At 35.9% G+C, this 20,791-nt stretch overlaps 1 protein-coding gene across 5 annotated transcripts in view; it reads left to right on the plus strand.

The window, feature by feature from the left end:
• The window catches only part of FAM135A (family with sequence similarity 135 member A), a 79,131-nt gene that overhangs the window by 28,299 nt on the left and 30,041 nt on the right, over positions 1–20,791 (plus strand). For all 5 annotated transcript variants that reach the window (XR_015282924.1, XM_086876207.1, XM_086876210.1 and 2 more), the window contains exons 4-9: positions 10,029–10,108; positions 14,241–14,383; positions 14,551–14,621; positions 14,932–15,105; positions 17,365–17,491; positions 17,853–18,006. Coding sequence is in view for 4 of the 5 variants with exons in the window: in XM_086876207.1 (XP_086732333.1) it covers positions 10,029–10,108; positions 14,241–14,383; positions 14,551–14,621; positions 14,932–15,105; positions 17,365–17,491; positions 17,853–18,006 (749 nt within the window). In the remaining variant the exon portion in view is untranslated. The remainder of the gene's footprint in view (positions 1–10,028; positions 10,109–14,240; positions 14,384–14,550; positions 14,622–14,931; positions 15,106–17,364; positions 17,492–17,852; positions 18,007–20,791) is intronic.

Here is a 20,791-nt window from a genome sequence, read left to right on the forward strand (position 1 = left end):
TCTGTGGTGCTTGTTACAGTTTTCTCAAAACAAAAGCCTTGGAAATATGTAGACTTTAGAAAAGCAACTCTTTTTTTTTTTTTTGCTTGCTTGTTTAATTGTTTTTTTAACTTGTTAAACAGGTTCAGCAGGTACTGTGTGTCATCAGGGTATCCAGCTTGTGGAACCTGGCAAGAGAAAAAGGCATTTGGCTACTTAGTGTGTTTGTTGTCCTGTAATTTGTTTCATTTATTTAAACTGGCATCAGAAGTTTAATTCTTGTGAGTGTACTGATTAGGGTAGGTCTTAAGAGATGGAAGATAACTTTTGCTGTACGAGGTGGCTCTGTCATGGCAAAAAGTCTCTTCAAGAGCAGTAACTCTTTTATGAAGGGGAAAAAAGTAGAGTTTTTGCTTTTCAGTCTTGAATGCTCACTTGACTTTTTGACACTCATAAGCTTTTAGGATCATCAGAATTCAGAGCCTTGACTTACACTTAGAGTCTTGACAGATCTTGACTTACACTGCTAGATTTTTATTACTTTCTTGTGACATTGTTCTGGTAATATTCTCAGATTGTTTGTTAAGACTTATGTTAATAATAAATGCATAAATATAGCGTGCAGTCAGCAGTTCTGCTTCTCAGTGTTTTTGGAGTTTAAACTCTTGAAGTTGAGGAAAAAAATAGCTACTGGAAGTGGCAGTACAATTTGTATTATTTCTGAGCATGGAGCCCCACCACTAGCTCAGCCTTTCTTAAGCCCATGTCATGTCACTGAAGGGAACCCTTTCTCCCCTGGCTGAGTGATCCTGTCTTCTGTTAACAGCCCCTACTGGATTCTTTTTTTTCCCCTTTCCAGCTGGATGAGCATGTTGGGTTGTTTTACCACAGAGTTGATGGAATATCAAAACTTACTTGAAGAGGGACAAAAATTCATAAAAGAGGTTTTGGTCTGCAAAATGGCAGAACCTGTGGCAGTTCTGGCTTAAGGTGATTTAAATGAATTGTGAAAATGAGCCTTGCTTGAAGGAAAAAAGACACTTCTAAATCTGAGATACAACTTTTCTTTCTCATTGTTCTAATAACATCTCAGAGCAGTATGTTACATTTGAAACTACAGTGTTTCAATTTAAAAAATGATAGGAGCTAATGTGACTTTCATGAATGACACAGTTAACTACAGGGGAAAAGATGAAGATGTTGGTAAGTGATGAAAGTGATGACCTACCTTTTTTGATGCATCTTATGTAAGATATGGTAGTTCACATGGGCTCTTTTGTCATAATTTTTTGCAACAGTTTTTTTGTGGTACTTGATTTTCCATCTCTGATTAAATGTTTGCTATTTGTTGTTAAAACAGAGATTGCCTTTAATTAAAATAAGGTGCAAAGTGAATTGTAAAGTTTGTATACTTGTTTACTGACAGATGAGAGGAACAGAATTGCACAGCTGCAAAACTTAAAAAATTTGAAAGACTAGTGAATGCCACAAAATGAGTTATCTTCTGGTCTCCCATCTGCTGTGTTTGCTAAACTTTGATTTCAAAATTAACATGTTAAGATATGTCTTAGTAAAAACTGATGCCTGTTTGCAAGGGGTGAAGCTTATAAAATTGTGACCCTGTATACTAGGATAACCTAACATCCCATACTTTTCTTTCCTGGAAAGTGAAATGTTCCAAGCCACAAAGTGGTGAAACAATTGTGATCTATCATTTGTAAGGCTAGAATACTGAATCAAAAAGTCAAGTGAAAAGTCCTTTCAAGCTAAATAAATAGAGTTGAAAAGTTGTAATAAGAGAAAAAGAGAAATCATTATTCCTGAAGAAAAGCTTTATGGGACTGTTGTTCTTTAAAGATGTAAGGAAATTTAGTATGATTTCCTTCTTTTTTTCTTCAATGAGAACAGGAAATAAAAGAGGAACTAAAATTATTAACATAGACTAATATAAGATCTATTTGATTAAATAAGAGTTCATCTAGTACTGCATGTTTATGTGTCTCTTTAAAAAAGCAATACTTATTTGAGACTGTTCCCCTTTCAAGTTTTTTAATAGATGTTCATAACCATTGTAGGAATTCTTGCTGAGTGTGTCTTGTGGAAAATATGTGGTGAAAAGGCTTTTATAATAATAAGGCAAAATCTCCAGCTGTATTTACTTTCCCCTCTCTCCTGTTTTACGTATTTAATCCTGTTTCATAACAAGTTGCTGTGCCTTAGTTGAGGTATTAGTCTCCCAAATAACTCTCATCCAACTTTTGGTCTAATTACTGTTTTGTTTATATATAAGACTGATTTGCAGAAATGTGTATTGTAGACATGTGAGGTACTTCAAAAAGTCATTCATTTTCAAGGAAACTTTCTTTCAAACAAATGAGAACCTCTTATCTATTTCCTGTAAGTTTGCCCATTGTGTTATTCATCTTAATAAAAGTCAGCTGGGAAATACATGGATTTTTCATTGAAGGGATTGCTAAAAGATTTTAAACATAGGGCATGACAGTTTTCCTGCTGCTCAAGTACCTGCATTAGAATTTCTCAGATAAATCCCACAATTATAGCAGAGTATAATCTAATATTGGTCCTTATTAGAAGTACTTATTACAAAGTGATTGCAAGATAAGAATTTTTCTGTGTGTTCTATACTTGTATTAAATAATTCCCTCTCTAGACAGGCCCTGTAACTAGTTTGGTGTCCATTTGGTATTCTGTGAGCCCCAACTGGGTTTGGTGGGATTAAATTTTTATAGATGACTGCTCATATCTCCTGGTGAGGAACAAGCCTAACCATTTCTGGTTTTAATTTTGCACTTCAATAATCAACATTTTACTGCTTGTGCTTTATTCTGGCTTTCTATGTTCTGTTATTTCTGTTCCATTGCACCTTATTTTACTTCTGTTCCGATTTTCCTCTTAACCTGGATTGCCTTTTTACAGAATGCTTATGAGGTTACAAAAAAACCTGGCAAATTTGTGGTTATGTTTAAGATAGGGTAATTGCGTTCCACAGTCATATGGAATGCTTTAAACATTGCTGATGTACTCAGATTGCCTAGAAAAGTATGTTGGCAGTTGTCAGTATTGGCTTGTAACTGTGTGAAATGCTAAACGTCTTTACTGCTTTTAAATTTTTTTTTTATAAATCCATGAAAGAATTAGGGATATAGGATCTCTCCAGTAGCAAGGGGCTTATCTTGTAGAACAGAGCACTGTTGAACAGAAATAAAGGAATATTTTTTCTCATCATTGGATCCTTTCAGTATTTTGCTAACTCAACCTCTCACTGCAGTGGGAGTTTCTGTTAATGCCCATTTGCTTCCGTGGGAAGAGGCGTGACCTGTAGAAGACAGCTCTTCCAGCTTCAGTCTGATGCTGCCTCCATGGAATCACTGCACCCAGAGCTGCTTGTTCCTCTGGAGACTCGCTCTTTCCATTCCCTTGCAGTTCCTCATTTCACAATCTGTGTTTGCAAGGCAGTGCTTCATCTCCAGCTGTTTCCTCCTGCACTGAACGAGTTGCGCTTGCCTGAGCCACAGCTCACCTTGGAAAAAGGAGAAGTCTTAGTGCCTGTCTGCAGTGGAAGGTGTGGTTTTAATAGGGCCCTGCACTCAGTAGAACCCAAGAGCTCTCCTGAGATTTTGCATATACGGAGTCACAGCTGTTCTTCCATTTGGTTTACTGATAAATTTAGAATCTGCCCTGCAGGTGACCCAATGTGCATGTGAGTTTTACAGTCCACAACATTCAGTGCTTGCTCTTGTTAATGTGACTGAGCGCACTGAATTGTGCAGTGAGTGCAGTGGGATTTAGGGAAGAGGAAAGCTCAGACTCTGCTGGACACGCTTCTGCCTTTCCTCTTCCTGGCAAGAGGAACTGCAAAAAAGTTTTACCTCAGTGAAGTGTGTTACAAAGCTCTTTCAGAATGTACACTTGCCTTGGAATATTCTTTAGCTGACAAAATTAAGTGGTTTTTCAAGTAAATTCTTGTGCAGCTATTGCCATAAATGCTTATATGCTTTTTTAATCCATAAGATTTTTTTTATTTTAATAACAGTTGTACTTTATGACTGCATTTGCACACATTATTACCTGTAGTTCCATGTGGGAGCATTAAAAATTAATTAATTTTAATTGACCTTTTTTTAATTTTTTTTTTAAAAAAAAGTCAAATCACTATTATTTCATACATTTCCATTTTTTGTCAGTAGTAAGATACATTCCAGTTATTGAATATTGATTATTGATAATAAAAAGAGTATTTCATGCTCAGATAATAAATTGCCATCTTCCACAGATGTGGTAAGAACTCCCTTACTTACACCTATCTAAATGAAGTTTCCCCATAGTGGGGATAAAAAAAGGAAACTAATGAATTTTCCTGTGTGGGAAAACATTTTCTAATACATGCCAGGTTTCTCAATCTTTAAGATTTTAATACAACTTGATGAACATGATTTAATCCTTTATACAGGATGGACAGTAGACATGTCCTCTTCCTACAGGAGAGTAGTTATTCTAGCTATTTATTTCAAAACACCTTTTCCTACAAGATCTGTAGTGAGGACACTAAGCTCCAGATATCCTTGAACTTTTGATATCATGGTTATGTATTTGCATGTAATGACGTTGAGGATCAAATGACATAAACAGACAGAAGCAGGCCTGTGCATGTATTTACTCAAGAATGATTGCATAGACTGGCTTTGACAGAAATCACCTGGATATTTATAAGCTGTCCACTTAACTTTGCTTGTATGCTGTCTCAGCAGACATCTCAAATGTTCAGACTATCTCCCACATTGAAGCAAAAGCAAAGGCACCTTTTAGGGAATGGATGTCAAACTTCTTCAGGATAAAGATTTTAAGTAGTGCAACTAGGGTAGGAGATCCTAGACCTCATGTCTGTGGCCAAGATACATAAAGGTAAATGCTGTAAGCATTTAGAGAAGGAGGGGTTGGCAAATTTTCAGAGGTGGTATTGTAGGTCATCTCTTTTTTTTCTCTAAGTCAGTGACATTTGAAATTTAATACAATGTGAAAGATGCTGCCTTTCAGAGAAGCAAGTAAATCAGCTGTTGAGTGGGACTTTGCCTGTGTAGACTTAGGAAAACCAGGAGCTAGAATATGCCCTATTCGTAGGTGTGTCTGCAACTTGTTTTGTGTACCAGTTCCCGACCACATGTGTTTTTTACTGTGTTGCCTTTCAGTCGTCAAGTTGGAAATTGCTGAACCCTGTTTTTCAGGTTTCCTTTAACTTCTAGGATCACAGACTGTTTCGGGGTAGAAGGAATAGTAGCATATCCTGCAGTTCTGACACTCCTCCTGCTGAAAGGAGGGTCAGAGCTTGACACAAACCATGTCACTTGGAGCACTGTCCCCTCATGTCTTGAAAGCTTCCATAAGGGGAGATTCTGTAGCTCATCTGTTCCAGTGCATAAATATCCTTAAAACTGTTTCAAGTTCAATTTACTCAGCCTCCCTCTGGAGCCTGTCCTTCAAATTGCATCAACACCATGAACATCAAGCTGTAGCAAGCTGCTTGTTGTCTTGAAAAAATGGTTCTAAAGACTCATTCAAAATTTGTTCTTGGTGAGGTCAGACCTTCCACGAGCTGTGTTCCCTGTGCTGCAGTGACTGATGATAAGGCTCAACTTCCTTTGCTGCCATTGTAGCTCAGCTTTTTAAAGTGCCAAACTCTAGCTGAATCATCTAAGATCACCCAAATATATCTTGCTGAATTGTCAGGTGTTGATTCTAAACATCATGGCATAATCTGTCAGGGTAATTTAACAGTTCATGCATATCAGGCTCTTGCTCTTGATTAATTTTTTAGTGCATTTTTAGTCATACTGTAAATTAAAGTTCTTGGTGGTATTTCTGCTGTTGTTGTGTATCTCTGTTTAGCGAAATACATGGTTATCCTGCTTGAGATAATAGCATAAATGATAGTCTGATGGATGTTTTTACAGGTGATTCTTACAGTATACCACCTTTCTGAATACCATTGATTCTGTTCTTCAAAACATTATAGCTTTAAATCATCATTGTCAAAATACATCTGACTTCTTTGTTATCTGAAAAAATCAACCCTTAATAATCCAAAAATAGCATTTTTTTCATGTAATGCAGTCAAAACAGAGATTAAGGGACAGATTTTAACAGGTTTTTTTAAATTATTCTTCAAAAATCTTCACATTAAAAACACAACTCAACTATGCTTTAAGAACCCTAATACTTTTCTGAAATCTCAATGCTGATTGCAAAGCTTGAGCTTTTTTTTTTTTTTTCCCTACTATTTCTGCTCTGGAGAACAGTTTTGCATAAGTCTTTATATGAACCTGAAGCCCCTGTCTCTGTTATCACTAGAGCATTTTTCTAGGTTGCTGTCAGAGTCAGGACTTAAAAAGGAACCAGACTGGTGCTAGATCAGTTTGATTATTCCCATGTCATTTTCCTGGGACTTAGAGGTATGTGTTAGAGAAAATGTGCTGTACTGAGGTTGCGTACATGAGTCTCACTGGCTTTGCTTTAGCAAGGGCCATGCTCTGAGGTGTTTGTACTGGGTTCTCCCCTCAGTGGGCTTCAGGAAAGCAGCTTAGTATAGTCACACCAGTGGACCTGCACTGTTATGTCTGAAAAGTCCTAGTGTGTGATGAAGTCTGCCATGTTCCACCATTTGGATGAAGCTGGACTGGGGTTTAAAAGCATTGGTTGACTGGAGTTTACTTCATTGATTTGGGCACTTTTGCTGCACCATCGGTTGTGTGATCTGTAGCATTGTTATCATATGGGATTTTCCACTGCTCAGGATACCTTCATTCTCTCGTTACATTAGATAATGGAGAGTTGATACATGAGACAGTGGAGAGTTGTTTGTATTCAGATCTTATTTATGGAGTGTTTTAAGGATATTTGGGACAATTGAATGTGATAGGTAAGTAACGAATCCTTCATATTGAATTGTTATGTGTAGGCCCAAGAAGATACAATAGATCAGGTTTTTGAGTCAGTTGTCCCTATGAGAGCTAAACAGTGTTTATAATACAGGCAGGAAATAATTGAAAGTGACTTAGTTTTATTTTGGTTTTTGATAGAAATGGAAACATTGCAACACAAATTGATTAGTGGGTTAAACAAAAGATGGCAAGATGAGCAAGGCAGGGCTTGGGTAAAAGAGTGATGAAGCTTGATGCATTTTTTTACATTAATTTTAAAATCTGCTGTCAAATGAGAAATGTACATCATACCTTTTAAAAAGTATTTTCTTGTTTACAAATTGCAAATAGCTATGTGAATCAAGTATCCTGTTTCAGTATAATAGTTCTGCATCTGCAGATAGATCCTTAATATATACAGATTTAAAGATGAATGACGCTGACTAATTCAGGTAAATACTGTGTAGGGGGCTGTTTTTCTTATTTAAATACCTTGGTGCAGTTAAGCGATTTTGTCATCTATCTAGGCATAAGATTTTGCATTAATGTTTACATATTTTCCCTTTGCTTAACTCCTATAAGATTTTATTATTCAGAGTAACAGGTGAATGTTTTATGTTCTAAACTGCTAAAAGTATAAATCTGCTGAAAATCAAGGCCACCTGCGTCAAACATGACACCTTCATCTCCCCATGAAACCAAATATAAAATACCAGACAGATAAAGGGTTACTGAAGAAAAAAAAAATAGAATGGTCTGCTCTTGATTAAATGCAAGCAAATAATAATAAAAAAGGAAGGATGTCCTAACAGCCTTTTGGTTTCAGAAATTACATTTTAAGCATGAACAATTATATTGATCATTTTCTTTGAGGCACAAATTGTAAACAGTCACTTAATAGTATCTCTATGGTGAATGAGTCTTGTTGGATTAAGTAAAGGGAATATCCTATCTCACCTTTTTTCTGTTTAATGCTCTGTTTTTATTTTTCCTTGCCTTTCATGTTAGCTTGTTACGGTACTTATTCAGTACTCTATCCACATTTGATAAAATTTTGAATCCTGAGTTAAAATTTATGCTCTGCAGAGCTGTCACATGCTTCTAAACATCAGCTGAGAAATATGCAGGTTTTGGATTTTTTAAATTCTAATAGAATGACCCAGTTTGGTAGGCTAAAGCCAAGGTGAATTAAAATATGTGGCATATCTCTGAACTTACTGAGATACCATGTTTTAATAGAAAACTGCAACAAAATATTTCATGTAAAGCATATCAGTAATTTTACATTCTTTTAGTACATGAAGTAACAAGCAGTATGCTTTAGCTTGACAGGCTGGTCATTAGGATCATGGAAAAATGCAGTTAGTATTGGTAGGGCATCAGGCTCTTAATGAATGTTTACTGTGGATCCAAAAATGACACTGTGAAGCTGTGGCTGGTGGAAAGTATCTCCTTGCTGAGGCTGTTGTACTTTATCGTGTATCATGTTTCTTCAGTATAGGTGAAATGAGTAACTAATTGGATGATGGAAGTCGCATCTGACCCAGAAAAAAGGAGTACATCACTGTACTACACTGCATCCTCCTGGGTTAATAATACTGAGAGGGCACTCTTAATCTTCTCAATTCTTTATACCCTTGGAGAAAATAACAGCAAAAGCTTAATGTTAATTTGTATTTCTTTAACCCAATAGAAAATGAATTAATTTACTAGTTATGTGTCACTTAGGGAGTGTATTTGGGATCATGTTTGACCTGTGGGTTTCCCCCACAGGGAAGTATGTAACTAGTAGCTTGCAATAGGTTAAGTTTTGCTCCATTTTTAAAAAGTAGGAATCACTTCATCTTTTATCTCTAACAATGTTGCTGGTTACCAATATTCCTATTCTTTGATACATAAGTTTTGACAAGATTGACTTTTTAATTTTGTGTAAGAATTAAATTTAGAGCTTTTTCATTGGCTGATTCTTAGGCTAATACACAGTCCCATCAGTTGTAGTGAAGTCCTGCATGGTGAGCTTCAATTGAAGTGTTAGAAGCCAAAATCAGAAAACCACAAATAGATTGGTTTGGATTTATTTTTGGGGATGATGAAAACCATGACTGTGATTGGGTGGACACTGTGAGTGAAATATGAAGGATAAATGTGTATTCCTAAGGGCATTTAGGATCATGCTTCTGCCAAAAAAAGTGTGTTTTTCTTCCTCTCTGTACCTGTGTTCGTGCTACCTCCTTTTCACTGGTCTTACTGTTTGTGGAGCTGTATGGTAGGTCACATCAGCTCACTGAAGAGCTGAAGCTAACTCCTCAAACAAAAACAAATAATGTGAAATGGGATGAGATGGTTAGAATGTGTCATCTAAGTGTATTTGTGTTTTATAAATGCTTCCATAAAATATGTCTGGTGATGGTTAAGTATTTCTTAGATGAAAATCAAACTTGGAAATGGTATGGAGCTGAATAAGATGAAAAATGGTTTAGAGTTGGAGTAGAGACAAAGATTTGTGTTGGGGTTTTTCTCAATTTTATGCTTGAAGCCTGCAGTTCCTGACTTTGATAGCATAAAAGTGCTGTCATGTTTTGCCTAGTGTGACCCTTTGCTTGCATTTTTGTGTAGCTGGTGGCCACAAACAATGTAGGGAGTGTCTGGTAAGTGGTGTGTTTTCAGGGGATCCTGGAGGGAGTTTTACAAACTGCAGTTTCACATCCTTCAGTGTCAGAACTGATTATAGCAGTCCTGTAGATGTGCTACATGGCAGATCCTTCTGAGATGACTGTAGTGTAGGTGATAATCCTGGGTTTTCATTCATACCAATTTTCCAGTGTAGTTTACTGCATGTCTTTACAAGTATTTGCCCCAACTCTGCAGGGTATGGAAAAACTAGTGCTGTGTTGGGACTTCTTTGTATTCATGTTTGGCTACTGCTTTGGTTTATAATTTAAAAAATAAAACATAACAAAATAAAGGGTTAAATAAGACAGTACTGAGCTTTGTAGACTTCCTTGACCTGTTCCTTTTTCCCATTATCCGTTCTTGCCTTTGTCAATACATCTGTATATCATAAATGAGATGTACTATAATGCATCTGTTGCAAATCACCGTCTTTTGCTTTAGCTTTTACCAGATTCGCGCATCTATGAAAATTCCTCCAAGAATTCCACACATATTAGAAGCTAGTTTGTTACATGGAACTGGTAAGTGCAAACATTTTCCAGTAAATTAGGTCATTATCTTGCCTTGCTAACTGAGGGATTGCACTCTTTGTCATATATTTTTATAACTAATACAGAAGTGTTTTTAATTTTGTTACTAACGCAATGCAAATGTATCTTGTTCTTAAGAACAGGACTTAAAAGTTGATTACAGAATTTGTGTTACTATTTTTCATCTTCTGATTGCCTCTGCTGGTAGCAAAACATGGTGATTCCTTTATATTAGTGTCTTCTCCTTTATATTAGTGTCTTCTGGGGTTTTTTCCACAGATTTGCTCAGTCTTCTTCATGTTTCAGGCTAAGATGACCAAGGGCAGAATTAGGTAGATATCTGAAAGCAATGGAGAATTTCAGATACAGATTCTTGCACAGATTGATAAGCCCATTCTTTTTCTGAAAAGGATACTTCAAAAGAATGCAGTTTTCAAACTCACTCTAGTGGTAAACTTGAAAACTGATTTAACCCCCTGAACAGAATTCCCTTATCTTTTTTCTTTTTTAAACCTGTAATTCACTTTTGGTTTCTATGTCCAGGCAAACTAAATCCAGAGAAACCTGCTAGGGCTTTCTGTGTAGGCCATACCTCAGCATGGTGTAAAAATGGGAAAAACAAAAAATTAATTAAGTTTTCAAATGTTATGTGGAATTGCAGGAATTTCACGGAAGAAAATCCTAATACAGTCTGAGAAAATGTGATAGGATCACATTAAAAAAAGTTACTAAAACTTGAACTTTTGAGGGTGTTTTGAAAGTAGCTCTGAGTACAGCAACAGTGTAAATACTGAATGTTGCTCAAGCTTCCTAAATATTTCTTGGATTTGTGTGAGATAAATGAATAGTTCTGATGAGCCAAGATTACTCTATTTCAAAAGCAAAGTTTAATGTAGTTTAGAGAATTTGGATCTGGTAAACATCCTGTAGTAAAACATACTGTTTATGAAGTGACACTTAATATGATCGATATTGCTGGAAAAAAAGTTTAGCAATTCATGGTATATTTTTGAATGGTCTTCAGTTACTTTTTCAGAAAGCTGCAGTCTTGTTAGAAAACTGTGACATAAGTGTTAGCTTTTGTTTCTTGTTACTAGGCATAGAGGGTATAAACATTAAGACTGCAGTTTGGTGTGAGTTTAGATCAGCAGTTCTGACAAACAAAAAAAATCCAGCTCTTGATTCCCCCTGGCCACTCTGTCTTTCATATTGCTCTGTGTGTTGTTGACCCAAGTGTCTGATTTGGTCTGGGAACTCACTCAGCTGACAAGCAGCCATTTTACAAAAAACCCTAACCCCTTCAAACCCCAAAATTGGGGCCCTTTTTAGATCAGTTTTTCAGTTTGGTTTTTCAGGAAATTACTGATAATGTTCAACAAAGCAGAAGGAAGGGTACAAGCTGGTTAGTGAAAGGGGGTTAGTTTGTCCTTGTAGACATCACGGTGCTAGGTTTGCCAAAAACCTCTCCTTTCCATTTCCATTTAGCCACTTGCTTGATTTAGGAGAGCTGGATGCTGTAGGCTCACATGCAGCCCTCCTGCTCCAGGAGGAGGAATAGTTCAAAGCAATTCCCAAGATTGCTGTTGTGTGTAGAAAATAGCTGCTATTGGTCTTAGCATAGAGTAGCACTGTGCTGATTCACTGTGTGAAAATGTTGCTTGTTGATCGCCGAGGAGGCTGGTCAGGATCCCACAGTTCTCACTCATGAGAATGGTGTCCTGTATTGATCAGGTGCTTCTTTCTGTACTTTTCTCTCACTTCAGTCTTTCTCATACTTACCTATTCTAAATTGTATTCACTTTGTTATGTCATGGTTTTCCCACTCCAAGTTGTTCTGCCTACTTCTAGCTCTTCCTGGACTCTGCACAAGTCACCCGCAGTTTCCTTACTTTAGCTGTGTTTTTCCCTCTCCCACAGACCATTTATTTGATCTCTCTCCTCCTTTTATCTCCCTGATTCAAATATATAGTCTTAAGTTATTCCTCTTTTCCCTGTTCATTTACACCTCCTTTCACTGCTTCCCCAGCTCTTCATGCAGTACTTCATTAATTTAAATAAGTTGGTTTTTTCCATTTTTATTTTCCACGTAGTAACTCACTAGAACTGCTTGGGACCCAGCATGAGTGTCATTACAGATATGATAAGACAGTTCACTGGCTCCAGTCTTGTGAAGGTCTTTTATTATTCTTGTTTTGAATGAAGATGTAATTGTGCTGTAGAAAATGAAAAGAAAAACATATGTATTTTCAGCCTTTATGAGGTTGCTTCAGATCTGAGGATGTTCTGAATTCTTCCTTCTCTCAAACTCATGGGTGGTTTTCAGAGAAAGAAAAAGGCAGAATGGGAAGGAGTAAGGTGTCTTTTTTTTATGATGCAAGAGTAAGCTATCTTGTAAAATGTAAATAGATATATTTGTAAACCTATATAGCTAATAAAAATATAAATCTAGTAAATGTATATACAAGACTAATAAATATGTAAGAGTAAATATGTCATTTATATGCATGATTAAAAAATCCCACTATTTTTTCTCCTCTGTTGTTGAAACAGCCTTTTGTGTGGATAGAAGGTTAGGAATAGTCCTGGCCAGTCAGTGCATCATTGATTTAAAAAACAGCAGGTCTGCTTTGATGACCTCACATTTGTGAGACCTTGCTCCCCATGTGGAAGTGGCTCAGCCTGTTCCTGACTCAGCTTTTCCTCTGCAGCTCCTCTCTCTCTTCTGGGAGTGCCGGTTTGTGTTACACTGAAGTCAGCAGAGCTGGGGGCTGTAACTCAGGCTTGGACACTGCAGAGGAAGTGGAACCTCAGCCATTTGTCTCCATTACTTCTTTTGTTTCAGACAGCAGTGGGAGATCCCTTTTGCTGATGCTGTGCAGTTATATCAGATTATGTGCCAAGTGAAACCATACCTGCTCTGCCCTTCAGCTGTAACAGATGACACAGATGGATGTAAGCTGAAAGTGGCATTATACATAGGGGAATTACTCTGTAATGATTCAGCCTTTGTAAGCATTTTATCCAGGGCGCCTAAGCTGATGATATGTGTGAAAAAACTTCAGCAAAACCCAGTATTTGTACATTTCTAAGGAGAAGTTGAATTGAGATGTTACTAAAAGTGGAAGTGTTTGCCAAGGGTGGTAATATTCTATCAGACTCTCCAAAATTGTAGACTGCAAACTGCAGAACTTTTTTTAACTCTTGTGGATTCCTTTGAAGTAATTTATTAAGAAGAATCAAAAGAATTTTAAAAAATCTTCTGCACCCTCATTTACACGATTTCTAAGACATTTTATCTTGGAAGATGTTGATGTTATTGAGCCATTTTTTAAGAAGTCATAATAAGTGTCAGTATTACTGTTACTTCTGTTCTTCTAAGTTCCAACTTCTTTTAGTTTTTTTCTGGAGGATAGTACCCCTCATGATACTTACTGTGTGCTAATCCTTTGCAAACATGATAAATATTTCCTCAAAGATGGTTTTAAGTCATTCCCTTTCTCATTTCTTCTGCAAGTCTTTTAACTCTTTTATTTCAGCAAAAGGTTCCCTCACCATTTATCACACTTGCCTGAACTCTTTATGATGAGTAGCCTTTGGACTGAAAGCAGAAGTGTCATATTGCATTCTCCATGCCAGGTTCAGGTGATGAACTCGGAATTAGTTTGGCCTGAGTAGGATACAAAAAATCTCAAAAGAAAGAACAAATGACCTCTGTTCTTGATTCAGTGGAGTGGTATATGTCATTTAACCTATTTGCCTCATCTGTAGGTAATTTTGTTTTCAGTGTGGTTAAAACCAGCAAATTAACATGAATGCTAGATGAAACAATACAGAATTCAGGATTTTTATTACAATTTTTGATGCCTAGAATGCCTTCAGTTTGTAACAAAGCAAAAAAATCTTCAGAGCTTATATTAAAAGTAAATTATATTAAAAATATTGACAGTGTTTCTTTGAAGCAAAATGTATCCCTTCAAACTTCATCAGCTGCTGACTGAAAACCACTTAAATTACTGATGTTATTACAGTTTTAATAGTAATCATGAAACGGATCGAAATGATAATTCCACTTATTAGCTGCTCTGAGTTTTCCAGTTATATTAATACTTGTTTCTCTCTTCAGGTGCAACAGATCTTGCCTTTCCTGCTTCAGTCCATGACAATATAGTTTGCAGTAAAACATTTCAGATTCTTTACAAAAATGAGGAAGTTTCTGTGAATGATGTGATGATTTTCAAAATAAAAATGCTGATAGATGAGAGGAAGGTAATCTGCTGTTCAAATTTACTATATTCAGATAATTTAGGCTTCATTATGTGCAATTTGAATTAGTACATTAGTACAATATATGTACAAATATGTACAATTTGAATTAGTACATTAGTACAAATAAGGGATCTGAAAGATTTCATGCTTCTATAATTTTTTTGTAGATTGAGGAGTCGCTTAATGAAATGAATTTTCTGCTAACATTAGATTTACACTTCACGGATACAGACTACTCGTAAGTTTAAATATAGAAGATTTTGTTAAAGCAAGAATATATGTTAACTCTTTAATCTGTTAAAAACTGGATTATTTATAGGCGTATTGTGTTCACATTAGACATAAATGATGGTAAAAAAGAAATACAATGGTGAAGTAATTTCATAACTGGTTTGTCTCATTCTAGTATTTTTTTTCTCTGGTAGAGATGCCATTGTGTTCCAAAGTATGAACTTACGCTAAATTGCTATTTTTGTCAGTTATTAGTATCTTGCACTTTAAATATGACTTTTCTAATTGTGTGTTGTTCTGTTAATTTCTCTTTTTAGACCAGATGACCTGAGCACACTACAGCCAATTAGTAGCCGAACTTTAAAGTTGCACTTTAACCTACACCAGGGCCTTCATCATTATGTCAATGTTATGTTTGATTACTTCCACCTTTCCGTCATATCGGTTATAGTCCATGCTTCTTTGGTTGCTCTGCATCAGCCATTGATAAGGTAATCTCTTTCTAATAAAATGCAAATAAATTATTGAATGTCCAAATGGAAATGTTATAAAACCAGAATAATTAGGAAGGAGTTTAATCTGTGGACAATATTGTTTTCTATGATGATTTTGGAATTCAGGGCCCAGAGGGATGAGAAACGTAATGTTTTTAAATTATCTGGTACAAATTTTGAGGGTCTTTTAAATTAGAAATAAGAGTGTGTAGTGTAGAAGAGAGAGAATGCCCAAGGCCAGAGAAGTGGAAGAATGTATAAATATCTGTATTTATATGTGTATTTTTATATGTATAAATATTTATGAATTTCTTTAATCAGGAAGATCTGCTGCACACTGTACACAGTGACTGAAATAGCTGCTGTTAATACAAATAGGGTGCCTTCTGTTAACTATCTGCACAGTTTCAGTTACTGCTTGAATGGTAGTGATATCTGCAAATGATACATTTACCATTTTAGTCACTAAATGGAGCTGGAGAGTTTACTTTTCTTTTTAAAAAAGATTTTGGCTAGTTTTTTCTGAAGCTTTTTTATTTAATCTACTTGTGTCACCCTTTGCAATCTCTGTTTACTTTGCATCTCTGTGAAAAAGTTCTGTACAGTCAGTTACACATAGTATTCTTTGCACACCTTTTTTTTAGCTTATCTATCTTTTCCTTCTTTCATGGTCTTCAAATAGTCCATGCTACTGCCCTCACGTTTGCTCATATTCAAGTCCAGTCTGTACCGTAAGTGCCCAGACCTTTAGCTGCAGGTATTCCCACTCGTTGTGTCTGTCTTCATACCATGGAAAGCACTGTTGGTGTACGTCAGACAGCTGTTCTGTGCTGAAGGGCTGTGCTAGTTTGGAGGATTCAGGTGGCTTTCATGGGTTTACCCCTGCAAGTTGGTTTGAATTGGTGATGTGTTTTAGGCATGGTTAGATAGTAAATGAACTAACACATCAGAAGAGATGGCACACCCTTGTTTGGGAGAGAAACAAGTACTGAGAAGGTGGGAATTGTTGTTGAATACATAATCTGATAAATGAACTTGAATAAACTTTTTAATGCACTTAAAATAGCATCATGTGTGTAAAATGTACATGATCACACATTGTTCCACAAGTGAAATTCAGGCATTTAGGCTATATTGATCATTTGTTGTCAGAAAATGAAAAACAGGTTTTGATACTAATTTTTAGTCAGAAATATATTTGTCCCTACTGACATTTTTTAAAAGTTGCAGTAAATGTGAGGGGTTTTCTATATATTTTTCCTCAGTTTCTGGCTTTTAAAGTGATGATACAATAATGCTGTTAATTTTAAACCTTAGCTTACCTCAGTTTGTGTAAGGAGATACTGAAACAAAACAGCAACTTTTATGCTGCATTTATTATCTTGTGAGTAGGGTATTGCTGGTATCCACAAAATTATTTTAAGTATTCAAGTTGTCCTTTAAATCAGCTTGTGTTGGGGAGAGGAAGAAACTTTAAAATTTACGGTGTTTTATTTCAGCTGAGCTTCCCCATGTAGCAAATACTTGATGGTTGCTGTATCCATATCTGGCTCACTTTTCTCAAGCACTACTTTCTGAAAAACCTGAGAATTGCAAATATCACTCCTCTTTGTCCTTTGGGCTTTCATGGGTGACAGTTTGGTCTTCTGTTTGGATCATGCTCACATTTGTTGGCATTTATCTCTTCCTTTCCTAGGAGTGGTCACTTTTTGAGTGTTTTCTTCTGAGTAGCATTCAGATTCACCTTCTTTTGGAAACAACCAGCGTTAACACTGCCCTTGAATGAAAGAAGATAATTCCACTTGGGTGCAGCCCTAAACTCCTGTATAATCCACGCTTTTCTTTAACCTGTAATTGTTTATTTCTGCCTGTTATCTAATAGTCTGCACTTTCTGCATTCATTCATTTTTCATTCGTCTTTCCTAGTTGTTATCGCAAGGCTACTGTTGCAGGATGCTCTGTTCTTCCAGGAGTTCAGGATAGGATCTCCTCAGCAGGCAGAGGTCAGGCATCCTTTAGGAAAACAGCAATGTCAGTTTGTGTAACAGCTTTCAACTTCCTTCTACTGCTTCACTTTTAAGAGGTTTAAGTCCTCACGGCAAAATCCACAGAAAATGAATACTTCATACCTGCTATAGTTCAAAATTTATCTTTCTGGCTTAAACTTTCAGGAATATTGTTTAAATTAATTGAAGTTTGCATTGTAAGTAATGAGGAACAGTATGTTCAGATTCAGTTCATTTGTGCTTTTTGCAGTTTTCCTCGCCCAGTGAAGAATACGTGGTTGAACAGGAATGCACCAGCGCAAAACAGGGACTCTGTGATTCCTTCTCTTGAAAGTGTGGTCTTTGGCAATAACTATACAAAACAGTTATCAGCAGACGTAAGAATATATATCAGTTTAAGATTTTATTTGTATTCTGTTGGGAGGTGGGGATTTTATCTTTTCTGCGGGAATATTATTTGATAAAGAATGAACTTGGTTAGAAGATGTTTGGGGTGACGTGTGAAAAGGGAAATGAGAAAACCGTTCCAGAAGACTATGTTATCTGCTTCAGAAATGTACACATGGGAAGCTTACAATATTAAGTGTTTGACCTCCTTTTTTAATGTCTCACAATCCATTGAAAATCACAAAAATGTGGATCAAGTCTGTAAAAACAGCAATTGCTTTTCTTTTATCATTCTACTAACACTTCATTTATTAGATGAAATTAATATGTGCCTTTTTGTCTTTATTCTAGGGTTGCAGTTTTGTTGTTTCAGAGTCTTTCCTCAGCCATGCTTATAATTTTCACTATACACTTTGTGCCACTTTGCTGCTTGCTTTCAAAGGGTTGCATAGATATTTCATTACAATAACCAAGGATCTCCCCTCTTCTCACCGAATTGAACTGGGTATGTCCAATTTCATAAAATGTATCACTTTCTTGTGAATGTTTATTAAGACTTCTTTTACACTAAACTGTCATTGATGGCATATCTCTTATATTTAAAATATTTTTTGCTTAAACTGATCCAATATTTAATAACTAAAAAACCCAAAGAAACAAGTACTGTCACATCTCTAATAAAATTAGGAGATAACAGCTTTAATCTATGGAAATATATTTTTCTTCTTGGTCTTGATTTGTGCTCTTATTTCAAATTACTGTGTTTAGTGGTGAGAAAGTTAGAGAAGCTCTTAATCCAAGAGGCACAATGCACTTCTTAGTTTGTTGTAAGGAAACATTGCATATTTGTACAAAAAATCTAAATTCTGTAAAGTTTGAGAAGAATATTTCACTGAAAATGCACATGATAAAAGACCTACAAGAAAAAACTGCTGCTAGCTTAGTTTGTAGTTTAACTGTTTAAACAGACTTAGTTGCCATGAAGATTTCTAGCTAACCACATGAGATAAAAGTAGCTGCAAAAGTATTACATGTCGTGTATGGAAATGTACATGTACATTCCTTTTCTATAGAATAAAGACATATTCAAGAGCCTAACCTTGATTTATGAACTAGAAAAGCAGTGAAAGTAAGAAAGGAAGATACACTGGCGTTGTAAACAGCAATTCAGACTTTTTCCTCAGCAAGTATATACTTTTTTTTGTCGTATTCTATTAAAGGAAAAAAAAATCATTTGGCATTTATATGGACTGTAGACAATAGTTACTGATTTTTGTATTTCATTTTACCAGCATCAAAACTAAGCACAGTGAAGCAGTGCTAATTGAGATACGAAAGATATTTTAAAAATGTGATGTGGTCAGTTAGTGGTTCAAAGAAATAATATTTCATTTCTGTATTACAAAATACAAAGCTATTTTTGGTGGAAAAAATTTCAGGGAGCGTATTACAAATCTGTCCATAGAAAAATACTAGGAACTGAGGTGTTTTCTTTATAGAAGCAAAAATCCTGCTACAGTTACTGCTGCATTTTTCAGTCATTTATTTTAATTTTGATAGGGAGGGAAACACCTTATTAGAGGAGTGACTGAACTCTTCAGTTTTCCTTGTAAGGTCAAAATGTACTTTTCCCCAAATCATAGAATCACAGGGTCATTTAGGTTGGAAAAGACCTCTAAAGATCATGAGTCCAACAATTAACCCAGCTACACCATGTTCACCACTAAACAACACCTCCCATGTGTCACAGCCACACGCCTCTAGAATGCTTCCAGGGATGGCGACTCCACCACTTCCCTGGGGAGGCTGTTCCCATGCCTGACCATCCTTTCAGTGAAGAAATTTTTCCTAATATCCAATGTCAGCACCCTCTAGTACAACTTGAGACCATTTCCTCTTGCTGTGTCACTGGTTACCTGGGAGAAGAGGCTGACCCCCACCTACCCCACCTGGCTAAACCCTCCTTTCAGGCAGTTGTAGAGGAGCAGTAAGATCTCCCCTGAGCCTCCTTTTCTCCAGGTTTGAAAAACCCCAGCTCCCTTTGCCACTCCTCACAGGACTTGTGCTCCAGACCCTTCACCAGCCTTGTTGCTGTTTTCTGGATTTGCTTTAGCAACTCAATATATTGAGTTTGATGGCACTGTTGTTGTTCTAAGATCCTTAGATATAGGCTTAGACTAAATCTTGATGCTTAAATATTTCAGATATGATCTTCAGTCCCCCTAAAACATTCCTTCAAAATAGATATGTAATAGAAAAGGCTGTCAGTGAGTTGCATACTGGCAATGCAGTGTTGGGTTGTATCTTCAACCACATTGAAGTCATCAAAACCACTCACAAGTTTCAGTGGAACTTGAATCAGACCTTTTCTCATCTATATGGGTAATTTAGCTTACCTTTAGGAATGTAGTTTTGAGCAGAAATGCTCACAATAAATATCTGAAGAGAAAATTCCAACTTAGATTTTACATTCATGGTCCATATTCTACTGACAGTTTGTTTCCTGTGGGTTTAATTTTTTTGTTTCTATTTTTTAAGTCTCTGCTAGAATTATTTGGGTTTTTTCATATTTATAAATATATTTTTCATTTATTTCAGTTATACATTGATTGGGAAAATTGATATAATAAAATGTACTAATAATATAAGCTTTAATTATTACTCACATTCTGCTCATGAAAAATAATACCTACCATTAACACTAGTGTTTCTAAAATCCATCAGCAGTTAACAAAGAAAGCTATGTTTCTGTAATATCTGTAAAGAAGTTGAAGCTCACTGGACTTAACCAAGTACACAGTTATAATTTGCACTTTCTTAAAAACATTTTTTAAAGTAAATGAACTTTTTTATAGTGGATATTTTATCTGTGAAGTTTAAATGGGCATTGCAGAATAGAATATCCAGTCCTGTTTAAACTTTAGAATCATCATTTTTTTGTTTAAGATAATACTATTCTCTCTTTAATTTTGTTTCTTCTGTTTGCTTTGCTATTGCTCTGTCATATAATTTTAACACAAGGCACTGATTTTGCAGAAGCATGTGAAGACAACTGTTGGACTTGATAATTGTAATTGAACATTTAAATATTACTGGTTTGAGGAAATAAAAACACTACCTTAATGTGTATCACAAGTGATACTTGATCTAGAAACGACACTAAAATGATAAGTTTTCATGTACTGATCTAACTGCACTAATTGCTAGGCTAGCAATAAGCTCTTTTACTAACTTTAAGGCAAATAATAAATCACAGGTGAAAAAAGGAGTGTAGTAACTAGTCATGTGTG

Source organism: Cyanistes caeruleus, chromosome 2, assembly GCF_971803275.1.
Source record: "Cyanistes caeruleus chromosome 2, bCyaCae1.hap1.1, whole genome shotgun sequence".
NCBI classification, from domain to species: domain Eukaryota; kingdom Metazoa; phylum Chordata; class Aves; order Passeriformes; family Paridae; genus Cyanistes; species Cyanistes caeruleus.